Below are 22470 nucleotides of genomic sequence, written 5' to 3' on the forward strand. Positions count from 1 at the left end.
TATTCACAGCCTATAAACTGCTAGTGGAAGCAAACAGAAAACTGGACTTAACCTATCCTTCCCCTTTTTTCCTCCCCAGTTTTTCAAACAGCAGTGATGTGGCATGAACCTCTACTTATCTGCAATTTACAGCTATTTTCTATTATTATTACTCTATTTTTCAGGGTTAAGGAAGTACAGTGGTAGAAAGCAATGTTCTCCACATTCACGCTATTGAATGAGACAGCAGCTTGGACATGAGAGTTTAAATAAAACAGAAACAGATGAGAAAAACTAAAGGAACCATGGCTACCTGGATATATGGCTGACACCAGGTCTGGAAGGAAATATGCAAAATGAGCATGGAGTAACTTCTCATAAAAGCAAGCAAGGAGTCAGAAACTATGGGGTGAAGAAAAAAGATTCAGGGGCCAACCTGAAGAGGTGCTCACTGCCTAAGGACAGAGCTACTTCAGCATAATAAAGAATAATATGGATTAAGATCTATCAAATATGGGGGCGCCTGGGTGGCTCAGTGGGTTAAGCCGCTGCCTTCGGCTCAGGTCATGATCCCAGGTCCTGGGTTCGAGCCCCACATCGGGCTTTCTGCTCAGCAGGGAGCCTGCTTCCTCCTCTCTCTCTGCCTGCCTCTCTGCCTACTTGTGATTTCTGTCAAATAAATAAATAAAATCTTTAAAAAAAAAAATCTATCAAATATGTTAAATGTACATAAGTTTATAACGATACTTAAAAAAGAAATCTTACAGACCACCTTTGGAGAATGCTAGGAAAGCAACTTTTTCTGAGAAATGTTAAAGGGGAAGAATTTATAATCTGCAAGCGTTAATAAAGAAAAAGTTCTTTACAGAAAAAGTCTAGCTGATGTAAGAGTGACAGAATGAGAAATCATCACTCTGTAACCCCCTAATTAGAGGTGTTTAAGGCAGGCAATAATCATTCACAGCTCTAAAGCCATTAGATGAAAAGGGAACAGAGAACTTCTGTAATAGGCAGATATCACCGAACCCACTGACCGAGCTTAACGTCATACAAAATAACCAGGTTATGATGTACCTCCTGAGTCATGCCATGGGAAATATACTGTTGAAAAAGAAAAGAAAAAGGCCAACTACAGTCAAGCTTTTAAAACTAAAAAGAACAAACTGAACAATATTACAAGGAGGTAATCAGAAAATCAAAACCAAAACAAAGACCCTAATTTCTTCAACAAATAACTTAAATTTGCATGGGAAACAAATAAGAAAAAGGGGAACCTACAGAAAAATCAACAAAACACAACATAATCCCTCAATCTATATTGGAACACAATTCAAAAAAAGAATAAGCTTTGATGAGAATATTTTTATTTGATGATGTTAATGAATCAACGCTAAATTTTTTAGGTGTGATGATATCATTCTAATTATATCTTTCTCATTCATACTGAAGGAGTTACAACTAAAATAATATAATCTCTGGGAACTGTTTCAAATAAATAAAGCAAGAGGGAAGAGGGTGGGTATACAAATGAAAAAAGATTGGTCCTATGTTGGTAACTGTTAAAGGTGGCTAATGGGTAACTGGCAGTTGCATTATGATTCTATTTCTCTATCTTTTCAAAAGTTCAGCAACAACCTTTTAAAAAAAGAATAGGTGAAAAAGGCTATTCAACAGATGAAGGTAAGAGTCCATTCCCAAACAGATGAAATTCCACAGGGAAAGCATACCTTACTAGTAATGCACCATTTGTATTTAATTATATTCCATAATTAGTAATTCTTGCTTACCATTTTCTAATAGAAAATATAAAACAGGTCAGCTAATGTTTACTGTAAAGTGCCAGATAGTAAATATTGGGTTTTGTGGGCCATATAATATCCATCATAACTACTCTGCCATTATTCTGTGAAACAGTGTTAGACAACATGTAAATGAACAAGCAAGGTTGTATTCCAGTAAAACTTTATGGACACTGAAATCTAAATTTCAGATAATTTTCACACTTCACAAAGTACTTTCATTCTTTTAATTATTTTTAAACATTCAAAAATATAATAATCAAGGGGTGCCTAGGTGGCTCAGCTGTTTGAGTGTCTGACTATTAGTTTCAGCTCAGATTGTGATCTCAGGATTGTGTGAGTGAGCCCATGTCAGGTTCCACACTGGGGAGTGTGCTCCCCATCTCCCTCTCCCTCTGCTTCTCTGCCCATGCACGCATGCTCTTTCTTTCTCTCTCAAATAAATAGATAAATCTTTAAATTGTGTGTATTTATTTATTTATTTATATACATACACACCAAGCAGGAAAGACTAGAAAGGAACAAAGAATACCACCAGAACCACCAAGTTTACAGGTAACACGATGGCACTAAATTCTTATCTTTCAATGATCACTTTGAATGTAAACAGACTACATGCTCCAATCAAAAGACACAGGGTATCAGAATGGATAAAACAACAAGACCCATCTACAAAAGACTCATTTTAGACCTAAAGACACCTGCTTCTTTAAAGAGAGGGGATAGAGAACCACCTAACACACTAATGGACGTCAAAAGAAAGCCAGAGTAGCCATTCGTATACCAGACAAACTAGCTTTTAGACCAAAGACTGTACCAAGAGATGAAGAAGGGTGCTGATTATCATAAATTAAGGGGTCTATCCATCAAGAAGATCTAACAGTTATAAATATTTATGCCTCCAACTTGGGAGCACCCAAATATATGAATCAATTAATAACAAACATAAAGAAATTCATTGACAATAATACAGTAACAGTAGAGGGCATTAACAGCAATGGACAGATCATTTAAGCAGAAAATCAACAAGGAAACAATGGCTCTGAATGACACACTGGACCAGATGGACTTATCAGATATATTCAGAACACTTCATCCTAAAGCAGCAGAATACACATTCTTTTAGAGTGCACATGGAGCATTCTCCAGAACAGACCACATACAGAGTCAAAATCAGCCCTCAACAAGTACAAAAAGACTGAGATTTTCAGCTCACAACACTATGAAACTTGGAGTCAACAAGAAAATATTTGGAAAGATCACAAATACATGAAGTTAAAGAACATCCTACTAGAGAATGAATCGCTCAACCAGGAAATTTAAGATGAAATTAAAAAGTACACAGAAGCAAATGAAAATGAAAACATGACAAACAGATCAACAAAAAACCAGGAGTTAGTTCTTTGAAAGAATTAATAAAATTGATAAACTCCTAGACAGACTTATCAAAAAGAGAAAGGACCCAAAAACAAAATCACAAATGAAAGAGGTTACAGGCAACACTACAGAAATACAATTAAATGAGAATTTATGAAAAATTATAGGCCAACAAACTAGGCAATCTGGAAGAAATGGACAAATTCCTAGAAACATACAAACTACAAAAGCTGAAACAGGAAGAAACAGAAAATTTAAACAGACCCATAACCAGCAAAGACATTGAATCAGTAATCCACTATTTCCCAACAAACAAAAGTCCAAGGCCAGATGGTTTCCCAAGAGAATTCTACCAGACCTTTTTTTTTTTTTTTTTTAAGAGAGAGAGATCACAAGTAGGCAGAGAGAGAGGAGGAAGCAGGTTCCCCACCGAGCAAAGAGCCCGATTTGGGGCCCAATCCCAGGACCCCAAGATCATGACCTGAGCTGAAGGCAGAGGCCCAACCCACTGAGCCACCCAGGCACCCTCTACTAGACATTTAGAAGAAAAGTTAATACCTATTCTTCTCATATTATTCCTAAAACAGAAATGGAAGGAAAACTTCCAAACTCATTCTACAAGGCCAGTATGACCTTGATTCCAAAACCAAAGACCCCACTAAAAAGAAAATTACAGACCAATATCCCTGAACAAGGATCCAAAAATTCTCAATAAGATACTAGCAAATTGAATCCAATAGTGTATTAAAAGAGTTATTCACCATGATCAAGTGGGATTTATTCCCGGGTTGCAGGGCTGGTTCAATATTCGTAAATCAATCAACGTGATATACCACATTAACATAAGAAAGCATAAGAACCATATGATCCTCTCAACAGATGTAAAAAATGCATTTGACAAAATATAGCATCCATTCTTGATAAAAACCCTCAATGAAGTAGGGGTAGATGGAACATACCTCACTATCATAAAGACCATGTAAGAAAGACCCACAGCTAATACCATCCTTAATGGGGAAAAGCTGAGAGTTTTCCCCTATGGTCAGAATCAAGATAGAGATATTCACTTTTAAGCATTACTATTTAGCATAGTAAGGGAAGCCCTAGCCTCAGCAATCAGACAAGAAAAAGAAATAAAAGACATCCAAATCGGTAAGAAAGAGGTCAATCTTTCAGTATGTGCAAACGACATGATACTCTATGTAGAAAACCCAAAAGACTTCACAAAAAATTGCTAGAACTTGATCACAGCTTTGTAGTAAAGCTTGAAATCAGGTAACGTGATGCCCCCAGTTTTATTTTTGTTTTTCAACATTTCCTTAGCAATTTGGGGTCTCTTCTGGTTCCATACAAATTTTTGGATTATTTGCTCCAGCTCTTTGAAGAATACCGGTGGAATTTTGATTGGAACGGCATTAAAAGTATAGATTGCTCTAGGCAGTATAGACATTTTAACAATGTTTATTCTTCCGATCCAAGAGCATGGAATGGTCTTCCATCTTTTTGTGTCTTCTTCAATTTCTTTCATGAGTGTTCTGTAGTTCCTCAAGTACAGATCCTTTACCTCTTTGGTTAGGTTTATTCCCAGGTATCTTATGGTTCTTGGTACTATAGTAAATGGAATCGATTCTCTAATTTCCCTTTCTGTATTTTCATTGTTAGTGTATAAGAAAGCCACTGATTTCTGTACATGGACTTTGTATCCTGCCACAAAGTCCATGTACAGAAATCAGTGATCACCAAAACAGCATAGTACTGGCATAAAAACAGACACATAGACCAGCGGAACAGAGTAGAGAGCCCAGATATGGACCCTCAACTCTATGGTAAAATAATCTTCGACAAAACAGGAAAAAATATACAGTGGAAAAAAAAGACAGTCTCTTCAATAAATGGTGCTGGGAAAACTGGACAGCTATATGTAGAAGAATGAAACTCGACCATTCTCTTACACGTACACAAAGATAAACTCAAAATGGATAAAAGACCTCAATGTGAGACAGGAATCCATCAGAATCCTAGAGGAGAACATAGGCAGTAACCTCTTAGATATCAGCCCCAGCAACTTCTTTCAAGATATGTCTCCAAAGCCAAAGGAAACAAAAGCCAAAATGAACTTTTGGGACTTCATCAAAATCAAAAGCTTCTGCACAGCAAAGGAAACAGTCAAGAAAACAAAGAGGCAACCCACAGAATGGGAGAAGATATTTGCAAATGACAGTACAGACAAAAGATTGATATCCAGGATCTATAAAGAACTCCTCGGGGCGCCTGGGTGGCTCAGTGGGTTAAGCCGCTGCCTTCGGCTCAGGTCATGATCCCAGGTCCTGGGTTCGAGCCCCACATCGGGCTTTCTGCTCAGCAGGGAGCCTGCTTCCTCCTCTCTCTCTGCCTGCCTCTCTGCTTACTTGTGATTTCTCTCTGTCAAATAAATAAATAAAATCTTTAAAAAAAAAAAAAAGAACTCCTCAAACTCAACACACACAAAACAGATAATCATATCAAAAAATGGGCAGAAGATATGAACAGACACTTCTCCAATGAAGACATACAAATGGCTATCAGACACATGAAAAAATGTTCATCATCACTAGCCATCAGGGAGATTCAAATCAAAACCACATTGAGATATCACCTTACACCAGTTAGAATGGCCAAAATTAGCAAGACAGGAAACAACATGTGTTGGAGGGGATGTGGAGAAAGGGGAACCCTCTTACACTGTTGGTGGGAATGCAAGTTGGTGCAGCTTCTTTGGAGAACAGTGTGGAGATTCCTTAAGAAATTAAAAATAGAACTTCCCTATGACCCTGCAATTGCACTACCGGATATTTACCCCAAAGATACAGATGTAGTGAAAAGAAGGGCCATCTGTACCCCAATGTTTATAGCAGCAATGGCCACGGTTGCCAAACTGTGGAAAGAACCAAGATGCCCTTCAACGGACAAATGGATAAGGAAGATGTGGTCCATATACACTATGGAGTATTATGCCTCCATCAGAAAGGATGAATACCCAACTTTTGTAGCAACATGGACGGGACTGGAAGAGATGATGCTGAGTGAAATAAGTCAAGCAGAGAGAGTCAATTATCATATGGTTTCACTTATTTGTGGAACATAACAAATAGCATGGAGGACATGGAGAGTTAGGAGAAGGGAGTTGGGGGAAATTGGAAGGGGAGGTAAACAATGAGAGACTATGGACTCTGAAAAACAATCTGAAGGGTTTGAAGAGGTGGGGGGGTGGGAGGTTGGGGGAACCATGTGGTGGGTATTAGAGAGGGCACGGATTGCATGGAGCACTGGGTGTGGTACAAAAACAATGAATACTGTTATGTTGAAAATAAATTTTAAAAAATGATAAAAAAAATTGCTAGAACTAATACATCAATTAAGCAAAGTCACAGGATATAAAAGCAATGTAGGGAAATTCATTCCATTTCCATACACCAATAATGAAACAACAGAAAAAGAAATCAAGGAATCAATCCCATTTACAATTGTACCAAAAACCATAAGATACCTAGGAATAAACATAACCAAAGAAGTAAAGGATCTGTACTCGGAAAACTATAAAGACTTAAAAAGAAATTGAAGAGGACACAAAGAAATGGAAAAACATTCCATGCTCATGGACTGGAAGAAAATTGTTAAAATGTATACAATCCAATGCAATCTACATATTTAATGTAATCCTTACCAAAACTTTTTTAGCATTTTTCTAGCTAATTTTTTTAGCATTTTTCCCAGAGCTAGAACAAACAATCTTAAAATTTGTATGGAACCACAAAAAAAAACCCAAATAGCTAACCAACCCTGAAAAAGAAAACCAAAACTGGAGGTATCGTGATTCCAGATTTCAAGTTGTATTACAAAGCTGTAGTCATCAAGACAGTATGGTACTAGCACAAAAAAAGACACATAGATCAATGAAATGGAACAGAAAACCCAGAAATGGACCCACAAATCTATGTTCAACTAATCTCTGACAAAGCAGGAAAAAGTATCCAATGGAGAAAAGACATGGGAAAACTGGAAGGCAACATGCAGAAGAATGAAACTGGACCACTTCATTACACCATACACAAAAATAAATTAAAAAGGGATGAAGGACCTAAATGTAAGTAAGAAACTGTTCAAATCCTAGAGGAGAACACAGTCAGCAGTCTTTGACATCAGCCATAGCCACTTCTTCCTAGACACAACACCAAAGGCAAGGGAAACAAAGGAAAAATAAACCACTGGGACTTCATCATGATAAAAAGCTTCTGCACACCAAAGGCAACAATCAACAAAACTAAAAGGCAGCTTATGGAATGGGAGATGATATCTGCAAATGATATATCTGATAAAGGGTTAGTATTCAAAATTTATAAAGAACTTATCAAGCTCAACACCCAAAAATCTGATTAAGAAATGAGTAGTAGGCATGAACAGACTTTTTCAAAGAAGACTTCCAGATGGCTAACAGACACATGGAAAGACGCTCAACGTCACTCATCATCGGGGAAATACAAATCAAAACCATGATGAATTACCGCCTCACACCTGTCAGAATGATTACAATTAACAACATAAGAAACAACAGGTATTGGTGAGGATGGGAGAAAGGGGAGTCCTCTTGCACTGTTGGTAGGGCTGCAAACTGGCATAGCCACTGTAGAAAACAGTACGGAGGTTTCTCAAAAAGTTAAAAATAGAATGACCCTATGATCCAGCAACAGTGCTGCTAGGTATTTACCCAAAGGATAATACAGATTCAAAGGGGTACATGAACCCTGATATGTACACCAGCATTATCAACAACAGCCAAACTATGGAAAGAGACCAAATGTCCATCAACTGATGAACGGATAAAGATGATGTGTGTGGGTGTGTGTCTGTGTGTGTACATATATGTACAATGGGATATTACTCAGCAATCAAAAAGAATGAAATCTTGCCATTTTCAAGGATGTGGATGGAGCTAGAGTGTCCTATGCTAAATAAGTCAGTCAGAGAAAGACAAATACCATATGGTTTTACTCATATGTGGAATTTAAGAAACAAAACAGGGGTGAGTGACTGGGTGGCTCAGTTGGTTGAGCATCTGACTCTTGGTTTCCACTCAGGTCATGATCTCTGGGTTGTGGGATCGAGTCCCGCATCAAGCTCTGTGCTAAGCAGGGTGTCTGTTGAAGCATGCTCTCTCAATCTCTCTCTCTCTGTTCCTGTGCCCCTCCCCCTGCTTGCACTCATTCTCTCTCTAAAACAAACAAATCTTAAAAAAAAAACAAAACAGATGAACATGTGGGGGGAGGGGGAAGAGAGGGAAACAAACCATAAGAGACTCTTAACCACAGAGACAAACTGAGGGCTGATAGAGGGAGGTGGGTAGGGGATGGGCTAGATGGGTGATAGCCATTAAGAAGAGCATTTCTTATGATGAGGACTGGGTGTTGTATATAAGTGATAAACCACTGAATTCTACTCCTGAAACCAATATTGCACTATATGTTAACTAGAACATAAATAAAAACCTGAATACATACACACATATACACACACACACACACACACACACACCATTCTTAACTCACAGACCATATAAAAATAGGCAGTGGGCTAACACTGGCCCATCAACAGTAGTTTGCAACTTCCAGATATAGTTATTTTATAATGTTATAACTAACTCAGTAGAAACCAAGGCTCCTACATCAGTGAAGGGTTAAAAAAAAAAAAAAAAAAAAAAAAAAAGAGCCACAGAAGCATACCTTAGAACTAGAAGCATTTAACATGGTAGCTGAAATTCCTAATTGTTTTAAAACCATTAACTGGTCTTCCATAAGAGAGATCAATGGGCAAATCACAAGGGTAAAACCTAAAAGAGAAAGTATGTACTTTAAATTTTACACTACCTCGAGAATAAGTTTCAACCACTCACCTGAGAGCATCACAACATCAATAGACTGGACAATAGACTATAATAGAAATAATAATATAATAATATAATATAATATAATAATATAATATAATAATATAATAGAAATAGACCTATTTCTCATCCTCATTAATAGAAGAGATAGATATAAATAAGTGACCATTAGCCAAATAAGCAAATATAAGATTAGACAGAAATCTCTTCCCTATTCAATATTATAAAAATAAAAACATATCATTCTGAATTTTTACTTATCATTATTGGACATATTAGCAAAATATTGTAAATCTAGTCAAATACTGTCCAGTTATATGAGGAAAAAGTTATTCCAAGGCTTTCCAAAGAAAACACAGCAACCTGTATAATTACAATTGATAGTGACTTGAGTATTCTTCTACTTACTGTACCAGATTAATACATGCTGAGTAGAAATCAGTGATCAGTTTACTGACTGAATGAAATGCTGATAGTATATCCCCTTTCTCTTTTTTTTTTTTTTTAAAGATTTTATTTATTTATTTGACAGAGAGAAATCACAAGTAAGCAGAGAGGCAGGCAGAGAGAGAGGAGGGAGCAGGCTCCCTGCTGAGCAGAAAGCCCGATGCGGGGCTCGAACCCAGGACCTGGGATCATGACCTGAGCCGAAGGCAGCGGCTTAACCCACTGAGCCACTCAGGCGCCCCTCCCCTTTCTCTTATTACTGAAATTGTGCACAGCTGTTAAGTTATTCTACATTAACTTATGTCTCCATAGATTGTTCCTTAAAATAACCTGAGACAGAGAGCAGACCAATTAAAAAATAGACTCAGATTCAGATTTTAACAGGGATTTGCCATCTCAAATACTCTCTCTGCTGTATTTTCACATTCTCCTTCAACAGTGGTACCTTCTCATTATATTTAAACACGGGCAAGCCCTCTCATCTTTAAAACACCCTAGATATCTAATTTAGGGCCCCCTCTTTCTCCCTGCATAACAATTCTTTGCAAAGACTGTCCCATTCACTAGTTCTACTTCCTCAACTCATCTTCCCTCTCTCTCCATTCCCACAGAAGTTCTTTCTCCAAATGTATCCTATTTCAGTGAGCAACTCTGCGATTTATCCTAGCCTAGAATTTGGACATCATTCTAGACTATCCCTTCTCCTACCACCCCCACCACCATACATACAATGAAAACAAGTCCTACTGAATCTACCTCCTAATTATTTCTAGAATTCCTCTATCTTCTAAAGCACAATCCTAACTAGTCTCTTACCTACATAAAACCCTTCAATGGTTTCCCACTAATCTAAGTTTTTATAATACCTTTCAAGATTCTTTCCACAAGTCTTGTCCCTCACTGCCTGCCACAGTGAAATTCTTCCAGGTTACTAAATACCCCCTACCATGCATGTTCTTAGTTCTGGGCTCAGAAATACTGCTCCCCTGCACGAACACTCTTCCTTACTCCCCTGTTCTAGCTTTGCCTACTGATCCTTCAACTTTTAACTTAAATGCCACACTGGCAGGACAGCTTTCTCTAACAGCCCCTAGGCCAGATCTTTGTACTAACTTAATTCCCTATTAAAATCTGTATCACAAAACCTTTATTGCAATTGCTTACAATAACCTATTCTCTAAACTGGGGTCAATACACTAAGGACTAGCTGCTTGTCTGGGTAATTCAAGTTTTAATGGAACACAGGCACATCCATTAGTTTACATGCTGTCCAAGGCTACTTTCATGCTATAATGGCAAAGTTCGGTAGCTGCCACAGAGATCATATGGACCACACCTATCCCATTTACTGACTGGCTCTCTAAAGGACAGTCTTCTGACCCCTGCTCTATATCCTTGCTAGTCCCCAAACAGCAGCATCAGTTTCACCTGGAAGCCTGTTAGACATGCAAGACTGTGGGTCCCACACAAACTCAGAATTTGCATGTTAATCACATCACCAGTGATTCTTACACGTTACAGTTTGAGAAAGCACTACTTTATACCACGAACTCTATGAAAACTAGAACTTTGCCCGTTTTGCTCACGGTCTTACCTCCCGTGCTTAACACCAGAGCCAACACTCAATAAAGATCTGGTACTAGAATCCAGGCCCATGGATTTTTAATTATGTTTTAAGAACAAGATAAAAGAAGTAATTCCACTCAAAGTCTTTATATGTCTCTCTTTATATGAACCCTTCAAAATGTCTATTAACATAAAGATAAAATAACAATGCACTTGGTTTTTACACAGGTATGATTAGAAATTATTTTTTTTAAAGAATTAAAAGAGAAATGGCATTTCTTCAACTTAAATGAATCTTTATTAATACATACCGTCCGAACATAACGCTGGTAATTGGTAGCATAAGCTCTTTCCACCTCCTGTAGGCATAACAAGAAATACCTCCTTTCCAGACATTGTTGCATTAATAGTTTCAAGCTGAAGCAGTCTGAACTTCTGCAGTTTAAAGATATTCTGCAGAACATCTTTAACTTTACCAGACCAGGGAAAATCTAGACAGAGAAAAGTAAGTTACATATATTAGAACTATTTAGGATTATAAATGAGATAAAAACATGAATGGCCGCTTTTATACTAGAGAAAAACAGGTTAGAATTTATATAAGACTTTAAATACTATTAACAATTTAATTTTTATACTGACAATTTTGAGATTAGTTTAGCTCACAAAGCTAAGCAAAAACACATTTAATGATATATAAGAAACAGTACATCAGAAAAAAATGAAAACATTTGCCAGCTGAGAATTAACCTACAAATAAGAGGAAAGTACTTGACAGGTATTCAAAAAACAATCTGGGGGCGCCTGGGTGGCTCAGTGGGTTAAAGCCGCTGCCTTCGGCTCAGGTCATGATCCCAGGGTCCTGGGATCGAGCCCCGCATCGGGCTCTCTACTCGGCAGGGAGCCTGCTTCCCTTCCTCTCTCTCTCTGCCTGCCTCTCTGCCTACTTGTGATCTCTGTCAAATAAAATAAATAAAATCTTAAAAAAAAAAAACACAATCTGAATGTTGGGGCACCTGGGTTGCTCAGTGGGTTAAGCCTCTGCCCTCGGCTCAGGTCGTGATCCCAGGGTCCTGGGATGGAGCCTCGCATCAGGCTCTCTGCTTATTTGGGAGCCTGCGTCCTCCTCTCTCTCTCTCTCCGCCTGCCTCTCTGCCTACCTGTGATCTCTGTCTGTCAAATAAATAAATAAAATCTTAAAAAAAAAAAAAACACAATCTGAATGTTGATCAGGGAATTCATAGTATCATAAAAATCTCAAATATCAAGTTAACAATTATATGGAATTTATGTAAATATATTGTTTAGAAGTGAATCCCTGGAAATCAAGGCCCATAAAAGCATTGCAATTTTAGAGTCAGTATTCCATTTGAATGTGATAGCTAGTGATAAACATGATGGTTGGCAAGATCTTGAATCAAGAAAGGTGTGTTCACTAGGGCAGGAAAATAAACTAGATTTTGGCAAGAAGTCGGAATCTATTTTTTTTTTTTCTTAATGGTTTAATTTTCTTCTAGTTAAAATTTTACAAATTTAGTTAAAAATCTTTTCCAAGCATTGACTGATGCTGTTAGAACTATATTTGGAAAAAAATAATGAAGTCTGAAAAATAAAGTTTCATTCAAAAAGAACATGAGTAAGAATGGTTTGCCTACTGGCTTCCCATGCCCCTTAAAAGAGTGGCCAGTTTCCCTCTAAGCCAATGGAAAGCACTGATCCACGAAGGATGATTTAACTCCTACATAAACAAATTAGAAACAAAACTAGCAAAGAAAAACAGAGTAAACCTTCTTTATTCCAAGCAGCAGGTGAAGAATCCCATTCACTGTTTTCCCCAGCATCAGGAGCCTCTAAATGCTGCTTTATTCGGTTTGTTAGGATGTTCTTTTTCTGAATAAGCTCTTGTTGCCTTTCCAAAAGCTCCTGAATTTGAATGTCTACTGCATGTAGCTCGTTAGTTATAGAATCCAATTCTTCAGTTAGACCTGTAAGGAAGGGGGAAAAAAAGATACAATGACTAAATAATTAGTTTTAGGTTTCCCTACTGATTTTTGGATATTCCTCACCATTGAAATTACAGACACTTATAGTAGTAGAGCAGGGTAGTTAAGGGCATGTGTGCTGGGAGTCACACAGACCTGAGTTAAATCTTAGGTCCCCTTCTTAGCTCAGGCTAAGTACTTAAGTGAGCCTCAATTTCCCCATATGGAAAATGGGGATAATATCTAGCTTTCATAGTATTGTTTTAAAGAATTAAGTGAGATAACATATGGAAGGTTATTAACATAGTATCTGGCACACAGCTGTGCATTTAATTAAAGATCATTGTTACTTTTACCGTGTTGTGGGACAGTGGTCCAACAATCTTCTAAGTCATTTAAGTAAAGTGATCAGACTTTGAAACAAAAAGAAGGCATTTTAAAGTAATCCCCTAGGGGCGCCTGGGTGGCTCAGTGGGTTAAACCTCTGCCTTCAGCTCAGGTCATGATCTCAGGGTCCTGGGATCCAGCGCCAAGTCGGGCTCTCTGCTAGGCAGGGAGCCTGTTTCCTCCTCTCTCTCTGCCTGCCTCTCTGCCTACTTGTGATCTCTCTCAAATAAATAAATAAAAATCTTTTTAAAAAAATAAATAAATAAAAATAAAGTTATCCCCTAACTACTTAGGGGATACTATCTCACAAAAACACTCATATCTGGGTTCGTATGTTAGCATGATAAAGAGTCGGGATTAGAAACAAGCTGATGTAACAATTAAAGGAGAAATCAAGTATGCTACTGTAAATGACATTATAATTCCATTGTAACTAATTTGTAAAGCAACCTTCTAAGCAATCCAAGTATTAAAGCCAAAGTGAGATTATGTTTGACACAATAGAAACTAAAAAATTTTTAAAGATGTCCTTGGTGCTTTCTAAAACATCAATCTGCATTAATCCAGTTTGAAGGCTGGAAATTTTCATAAGATGAAACCTCATGGTTATGATTTAAAATAGGATGCTATGGTGGCTTTGCATTATACCAACTACCTGAACTGCCTTCCCTGAAATATTCTGGGTTAGGAGTGGCCACAAGTGAACTCTTGGAGCTGGAAGGTAGAAATGAAAGAGAAGCCACCTTTTACATTACATTCAGATGGTGGGCATAATGTCAGGTGCTGCTGGGGCTCATTCATTCTTGGCAGGTGGCAGAAGCCAGTTCCTCTATCTCCTGCTGAATCTCTTTGGGGCAGCAGGATGGCCCACAGCTTCTTCAGCTTCCCTGAATCGTTGGCCACGTTCCTGTACAATTCCCTATGGCAAATGCGCCAGCTCTTCTGCAGGGCACCAGCATCTTGGCAATCAGAGCCTTGGAGGCAACAACACACCAACACGAGTGCAAGAGAGAACCAGACAGGTTCCATTTTCTGCTCACTGGCTTCAGCTCTTTTTTACCCTGCCACACTTGCGCTCCATCTTCGTCTCTACTGCTAGCACTGCTGACTTCAGGACCAGTAATGGAGTGCTTAACCACATGCCATGATCATGTAGGAACTGATTCCTATAAATCCCTTATATCACTCACAATGATTCAGCTTCTCTAAATGAACCCTAACCAACACCAAATGTTGTTCCTGAGGAAAAGAAAGTTAAAAGTAGGTTCTCTAAATTGCTTCTATGCCACCTATTAAAGGCATTAATGACCCCGTCAGTGGTAAAAGGGACAGTGGTATTCCATGACACACAGTAGACAAAGTTATGTGAATTATAATCTAGACACCAGTAATTAAGTTATCTAGAGAGCGAAAGGCTCTGGGTGACCAAGTGTTTGCTGTCACAGAACATTTTTTGAGAATAATGGGGTTGATTGCCCCCTCCTAAATATACTGAAGAACCTGAGAGAAATGCAGGATCTGCATAAAGGGACCTCAAAGTCTCTATGACTGTCCTAAGAGAACCCCTTATCTCCTTTGGCTACCGCGCCAAGATTACCAAATACCAACATTTTGCAGGGCTGAATTACAATGCAAACTGAACTCCCAACCTTGCACAGGCTCTTAAGTTAAAGTTAAGGCACTGATTAGGAAGAAGTGAGACTCTGCAATTGGGAAGGGAACATCTGGGCAGATTCCAATGGGGCAGGCAGGGGACCTTAAAACACTAAATTCTGCCAAGTCTCTCTTGCCCTTCCTCTTCTTTCTCAGTCTCCTCCTGTCCGAAGGCCTATGATAGTTTTTGGTTTGGTTTCGTATGGTTTGGTTCGGTTTGGTTCGGTTCGGTTCGGTTTGGTTTTTTTAACAGTGGCCTGGTAAGGAAGGGACTGCTAAGGCCTACTAAGAATCTGTCCTGCCACCTCTTAGTGCTTCAAGACCTAGGAAGCCCTAGACAATAATGTACAAATGACTGACACATGAAAAGACATGAAACACACCAAGAGTTGCACTTGCCAATATATATAAGCATTCCTCATTTTACTGTGCTTCACTCTACTGCATTTTGGAGATACCGAGCTTTTTAAGAAATTGAAAGTTTGTGGCAACTTATGTTAAGCTAGTCTACGGGCGCCATTTTTCTAACACTCTGCTCACTTCATGTCACATTTTGGTAACTTCTGCAATTTTTGAAACTTTTTCACTATTAGTACAATTGTCATGGTAATCTGTGATCAGTACTCTTTGATACTACTACTGTAATTGCTTTGGGGAATCACAAACTACACCCATATAGGACAGCAAACTTAATAATAGGGGTAATTTTTTACTTTCAAGACTTATTTTTTATAATACAGGTTTCATAAGGCTATAACTGCCTCAGATTGTGCTTGCTCTGATGGATCTGGGCAAAATCAACTGAAAACCTCTGGAAAGGATTGTCACTCTAGATGCCATTCAGAAAATTCATGATTCATGGAAAGAGGTTAAAATATCAACATTAACAGAAGTTTGGAAGAAGTTGATTCCACCCTCATGGATGACTTGGAGATTTCAAGATTTCACTGGTGGAAACAGCAAGAGAACTGGAATTAGAAGTGCGGCCTGAAGATGTGACTGAATTGCTGCATTCTCATGACAAAACTTTAAATGAGCAAAGAAAGTAGTTCCTTTTTTTTTTTTAATGTGTATTCCAATTAACTTTTTCTGTCAATGATTTTTTAAAAAATCAACATATAATGTATTATTTGCCCCAGGGGTACAGGTCAGTGAATCATAAGGCTTACACATTTCAAAGTACTCACCATAGCACATACCCTCCCCAATGTCCATAACCCAGCCACCCCATCCCTACCTCCCCAACCCCTCCAAGCAACCCTCAGTTTGTTTTGTGAGATTAAGCGTTTCTTATGGTTTGTCTCCCTCCCAAGAAAGTAGTTTCTTGAGATGGAATCTAGTCCTAGTGAAAATGCTGTAAAGACTGTTGAAATGACAACAAAGGATTTAAAATATTACATAAACTTAAATGATAAAGTAGCAATAGCAGATTTTGAGAGGACGGACTCCAATTTTGATAGTTCTACTGTGGCAAAAATGCTATCACATGTACAGAGAAATCATTCATGGAAGGAAAAAAAATCTATCAATGTGGTAAACTTCACTGTTGTTATTTTAAGAAATTGCAACCACCACCTTGATCAGTCAGCAGCCATCAACATCAAGGAAAGACCCTCCACTAGCAAAAACATAAGGCTCACCGAAAACTCTGATGATAGCTAGCATTTTTCAGCAATAAAACATTTTTTAAAGTTTTTTTTTAATCATTTGAGAGAGAACACAAGCAAGGGGGAGGAGCAGAGGGAGAGGGAGAAGCAGACTCTCCACTGAGCAGGGAGCCCAACGTGGGCTCAACCAACTGAGCCACCAAGGTGCCCCAGCAATAAAGTATTTTTAATTAAGTTATGAACATTGTTGCTTAAGATACTCTACTGCACACTTAACAGACCACAGGATAGTGTAAACATAATTTTTACATGTACCGGGAGATCAAAAAATTATTTGACTTGTTTTACTGTGAAACTGGCTTTACTGCAATGGTTGGAAACAAACCATAATATCACTGAGGTATCCCTGTATCAACGGAAAAGTAGGGAATATGTGTGAGAATAGATTCCTAAGGTACAAAATAAGATATTAAATGAAGCTAAATTTACAGATATGGACTCAATATGAAATTGTGGTTTAGGGGTGCTGGGTGGCTCGGTCAGTTAAGCATCTGCCTTTGGCTCAGGTCATGATCCCAGAGTCCTGAGATCGAGCCCCACATTGGGCTCTCTGCCCAGCAGAGAGCCTGCTTCTCCCTTTCCCTCTGCCTGCTGCTCCCCCGTCTCATGCACTCACTCGCACGCTCTCTCTCTCTGTGCCAAATAAATAAAATCTTTAAAAAAAAAAAATCCACTGTGGTTTAGTGCATTAAATACAGTGGCCAGGAGTGGCTCTAATAATTTACTTAGTTGGTTGGCAGAAACCTGGCTGAAAGATGAATATCAGAAAGTTGGGATGGAATACCACAGGTATAGATTCCAATGATACTGAAGAGCTAGAACTTCCTGGGTGTACACTAAAGGAGGGGATCCAGACGCTTCAGGAGATGGGAATGCTAGAGGAGATTATCAGGCAGACTGACTATCCACTCTCCTGCTGTCCCCCAGGATGATCCAGAGGACATTCCTTTCACCAAGGCTGAGAAATATATTCATATATTCATGAGGGCCTCCCCACCCTGGCATCCCTGAAGAGCTCTTCAAGGCTGTTCTCTGTAAACTAGAAATGACAGCGGGGGAAGTACTGCCTTTGAACTAGACTAAATGAGTCATTGAGAATGATGGATTCCAAGGTATGGTAGTTAATGGTAGCAATTCAGTTCACAACCAGAGAAAAGGTACATGTGGTTGCTATAATAGGCAACATAGCAGAAGCAGTAAACAGAATAGTCTGAACCACAGACAACTCAGAATTGGTTAGTTGACCATGATGTCTTTGAAACAGATTGATTTAAAAATGCAGAATACAAAGCCCTGATTCCAGTACACATAAGTTTGACTCGAATCACTACAAGAGTCACGGTCTTCAACTAGTTCCCAGAAATGAGTCAATATATAAATCCAGAGTCCCTTTAATAAAGTGGAGGTTGGACCCCTTTGAGGAAGGCCTCTATTATACAACTAAAAATTTATGTGGTAAATCTTCACACTACTGTTCTCCAGAGCAACTTATCAGGGTAACTGTGTAGTGGGGAAGGAAAATAACTTCTCAGAAATTACTGGACATTAACTCTTAACTGATAGTTCCTGGACAACTAAAATGTCATGGTGATCGACCAGTGAGAACAGGGACTGGACTTATCCAAGTCACATGATCAGTGCTGTTTTCCTCAGGTCCATCACACAGCAGGCTCAGGAGATTCTTTAACCCACTCTGTGGTTATTTCTGCAGTTCCAGATTGTATAGCTCTCAGCTTCCGATTCAAGATGGCAACACAGAAAGAGCCTGAACTCATCTCCTCCAGAGACACAACAAATTAACAGAGCAATTCCTCCTAAAGAATAATGGGGGATGGACTGCACACCCTAACAAAGGAAACACCCCTCCCACCCTCCTCGAATGTTGTGGAACTGCAGTGGGAGGGATAGCACTGAGGGGCTGTAAGCAGATTCATCTGCCCTGGGACACAGAAAAAAAGCCACAGTTTGAGAGGGAAACTAGAAAATAAAGGAATCAGCCTTAGGACTCTACTAAATGGCGGGGGAGCTCTTAGAACTCTCTCCAGATCTGAGGGGCTGGCAAGTGCCATGGTTTAGGTTCCCAGTTCACCTTGACAGCACAGACAGGAGCAAGTTTCAGATGCCATTGCTGGCCTGCTGCCTCAATGAGCCCCGGGCCACACCAGCCCTGGATCTCCTGGGACACAGGAAAAAGGGCCACAGTTTAAAAGAACAACTAGAATATAAAGGATCCAAGCCCTAGAATTCCACCAAATGGCAGAAAAGCTGCTGGAAATCTCTCTGGATTGGAGGAGTTGGTGAGTGCCAGGGTTTACATTCCCCTCGACCTTGATTATGTGAATGGGAGAGTCCAGGCACCCTAGCTGACCTACTGCCTCAGTGAGCCCTGGGCCGCTAGCCCACATCATTCCAAGACATCCTACCAAGGCAGCCATAGTGCCATGTATGCTAGGATACTTCTGGTCAGCACTCACTACAGCTAAAGCCATCTTGCCAAAGTGACACAGGCACAAAGCACCCTGAACAATCCAGACCTGCACCATATTGGCTCCATACGATTTGCTGGAATATCATGGTGCACACCACCCCATGACTACCTGGCTCATGCTCTCTTCCACTCCAGCCACCCTACAAGAGCACCACTTACACAGAGTGCCACAGGAACACTGGCTTGCCCTCACCCTCGCTACTGCTGCCCTGCCAGGGCACACCCTAATGGAATGTCCTGGGACCCCCCCAACACACACACTCTGTCTCTGTTCCAGGAGCCCTGCCAAGATGCCACATGTGCATGTGCCTCAGTAAAACCAGCTCATGTCCACTTCAGGTCTAGCCACACCATCCAGGCAGCACCTATACTAAATATCCCAATATAAATATAAATACCCTGGCTTGTACCCACTTCAGTTTCAGCTCTCCTGCCAGGGCACCATCTGTAGAGAGGCCTGGGACTGTCCAGCCAATGCCCAGTTCAGCTCTGGCTATCCAAAGGCAGCACCAGCCAGACTGCCCCAGAACCCCTGGCCCACACCAGCCAAAGCTCAGCCAGCCAATGAAAGTCACCAGACACACAGTCTGCACAGCAGACAACCATACATACACAAGACCATTCCTTCAAGTTTAGGAGAAGTAGCTGTTCTACCTCATTCATAGAAATAAACAAAAAGTCAAAAACATGAGACAGAGGCATATGGTCCAAATAGAACAAGACAAAACCTCAGAAAAAGGACTAAATGAAATGGAAATACCAAATCTACCTAATATAGAGTTCAAAGTAATGTCATAAAGACGCTCACTGGATTGGAAAGAAGAGTGGGTGAATTCAGTGAGAACCTCAAGAGATACAAAATACAAAAAGAAACCAATCAGAGGTGAAGAACAGAATAACTGAAATAAAAAGATATAGTAGAAGGAACACAATAACCTCAAGCATAATAACATTTGCATGTATGGGGGTCTCAAAAGCAGAGGAGAAAGAAAAGGGGCAGAAAATTTATTTAAAGGAGTAATAGCTGAAAACTTCCCTAACCTAGAGAAGGAAACAGACATCCAAGTTCAAGAAGCAAAATGATGGGACGCCTGGGTGGCTCAGTTGGTTAAGCAGCTGCCTTCGGCTCAGGTCATGATCCCAGCGTCCTGGGATCGAGTCCCACATCGGGCTCCTTGTTCTGTGGGGAGCCTGCTTCTCCCTCTGCCTCTGTCTGCCACTCTGTCTGCCTGTGCTCGCTCTCTCTCTCTCTGACAAATAAATAAATAAAATCTTTAAAAAAAAAAAAAAAGAAGCAAAATGAGCCCTTAACAAGATGAACACAAGGAGGGCCATGTCAAGACATATAATAATTAAAATGGCAAACATTAAAGATAAAGAGAGAGTTTTTAAAGGAGCAAGAGAGAAGCAAAAAGTTATATAGAAGGGAAACTCCATAAGACTATCAGCTGATTTTTCAGCAGAAATTTTGCAAGCCAAAAGAGAGTGGCATGATACATTCAAAGTGCTGAAAGGAAAAAAAAAACCCTAAAACCAAGAATAGTCTACCCAGCAAAGCCATCATTCAGAAGTGAAGAAGAAATAGAATTTGCAGACAAACAAAGGTTAAAAAAAGAGTTCATTGCTACTAAACTGACCTTATAAGAAATGTTAAACAGAATTCTTCAAGTGGGAAAGAGCAAGTCATAATTACAAGTAAAAAATTATGAAAGGAAAAAATGTTATGAGTGAAACTGAACATACAGTAAGATAATAGAGAAATCCCTTATAAAGCTAGTATAGTTAAAAGACAAAAGTAGTGAAATCAATTTTATCTAAAAAATTAATTAAGGGAAAAGAAAGAACAAGAACCATATGATACTCTCAATAGATGCTGAAAAAGCATTTAACAAAGTACAGCATTCCTTCCTGATCAAAACTCTTCAAAGTGTAGGGATAGAGGGCACATACCTCAATATTATCAAAGCCATCTATGAAAAACCCACCGCAAACATCATTCTCAATGGGGAAAAACTGAGAGCTTTTCCACTAAGGTCAGGAACACAGCAGCGATGTCCATTATCAACATAGTACTAGAAGTACTAGTCTCAGCAATCAGACAACAAAAAGAAATTAAAGGCATCCAAATGAGCAAAGAAGAAGTCAAACTATCACTCTTTGCAGATGATATGATACTATAAATGGAAAACCCAAAGGACTCCACTCCAAATCTGCTAGAACTCATACAGGAATTCAGTAGTCAGGATATAAAATCAATGCAGAAAAATCAGTTGCATTTCTCTATACCAACAAGACAGAAAAAAGAGAAATTAAGGAGTCAATCCCATTTACAATTGTACCCAAAACCATAAGATACCTAGGAATAAACCTAACCAAAGAGGCAAAGAATCTATATTCAGAAAACTATAAAGTACTCATGAAAGAAATTGAGGAAGACACAAAGAAATAGAAAAATGTTCCATGTTCATGGATTAGAAGAACAAATATTGTGAAAATGTCTATGCTACCTAAGGCAATCTACACGTTTAATGCAATCCCTATCAAAATCCCATCCATTTTTTTCAAAGAAATGGAACAAATAACCCTAAAATTTATATGGAACCAGAAAAGACCCCAAATAGCCAGAGGAATATTGAAAAAGAAAGCCAAAGTTAGTGGCATCACAATTCCAGACTTCAAGCTCTATTACAAAGCAGTCATCATCAAGACAGTATGGTACTGGCACAAAAACAGACACACATATCAATGGGAACAGAATAGAGAGCCCAGAAATAGACCCTCAACTCTATGGTCAACTAATCTTTGACAAAGTAGGAAAGAATGTCCAATGAAAAAAAGACAGCCTCCTCAACAAACGGTGTTGGGAAAATTCGACAGCCACATGCAGAAATATGAAATTTGACCATTTCTTACACCACACACGAAAATAGACTCAAAATGGATGAAGGATCTCAATGTGAGAAAGGAATCCATCAAAATCCTTGAGAGGACAGGGGCAGCAACCTCTTCGACCTCAGCCACAGCAACTTCTTCCTATGAACATTGCCAAAGGCAAGAGAAGCAAGGGCAAAAATGAACTATTGGGACTTCATCAAGATCAAAAGATTTTGCACAGCAAAGGAAACAGTTAACAAAACCAAAAGACAACTGACAGAAGGGGAGAAGATATTTGCAAACAACATATCAGATAAAGGGCTAGTATCCAAAA

General features: G+C 39.1%; 1 protein-coding gene across 2 annotated transcripts in view; it reads right to left on the reverse strand.

Annotated features, from left to right (window-relative positions):
* RECQL (RecQ like helicase) overlaps window positions 1–22470 on the reverse strand; it is a 59051-nt gene that overhangs the window by 22770 nt on the left and 13811 nt on the right. For both annotated transcript variants that reach the window (XM_047741827.1, XM_047741826.1), the window contains 3 exons: window positions 12873–13070; window positions 11397–11576; window positions 8912–9018 (listed from right to left, as the gene is read on the reverse strand). In XM_047741827.1, the coding sequence (XP_047597783.1) occupies window positions 8912–9018; window positions 11397–11481 (192 nt within the window). In that variant the 5' untranslated portion in view covers window positions 11482–11576; window positions 12873–13070. The remainder of the gene's footprint in view (window positions 1–8911; window positions 9019–11396; window positions 11577–12872; window positions 13071–22470) is intronic.

This window comes from Lutra lutra, chromosome 8 (assembly GCF_902655055.1).
Source record: "Lutra lutra chromosome 8, mLutLut1.2, whole genome shotgun sequence".
NCBI lineage: Eukaryota > Metazoa > Chordata > Mammalia > Carnivora > Mustelidae > Lutra > Lutra lutra.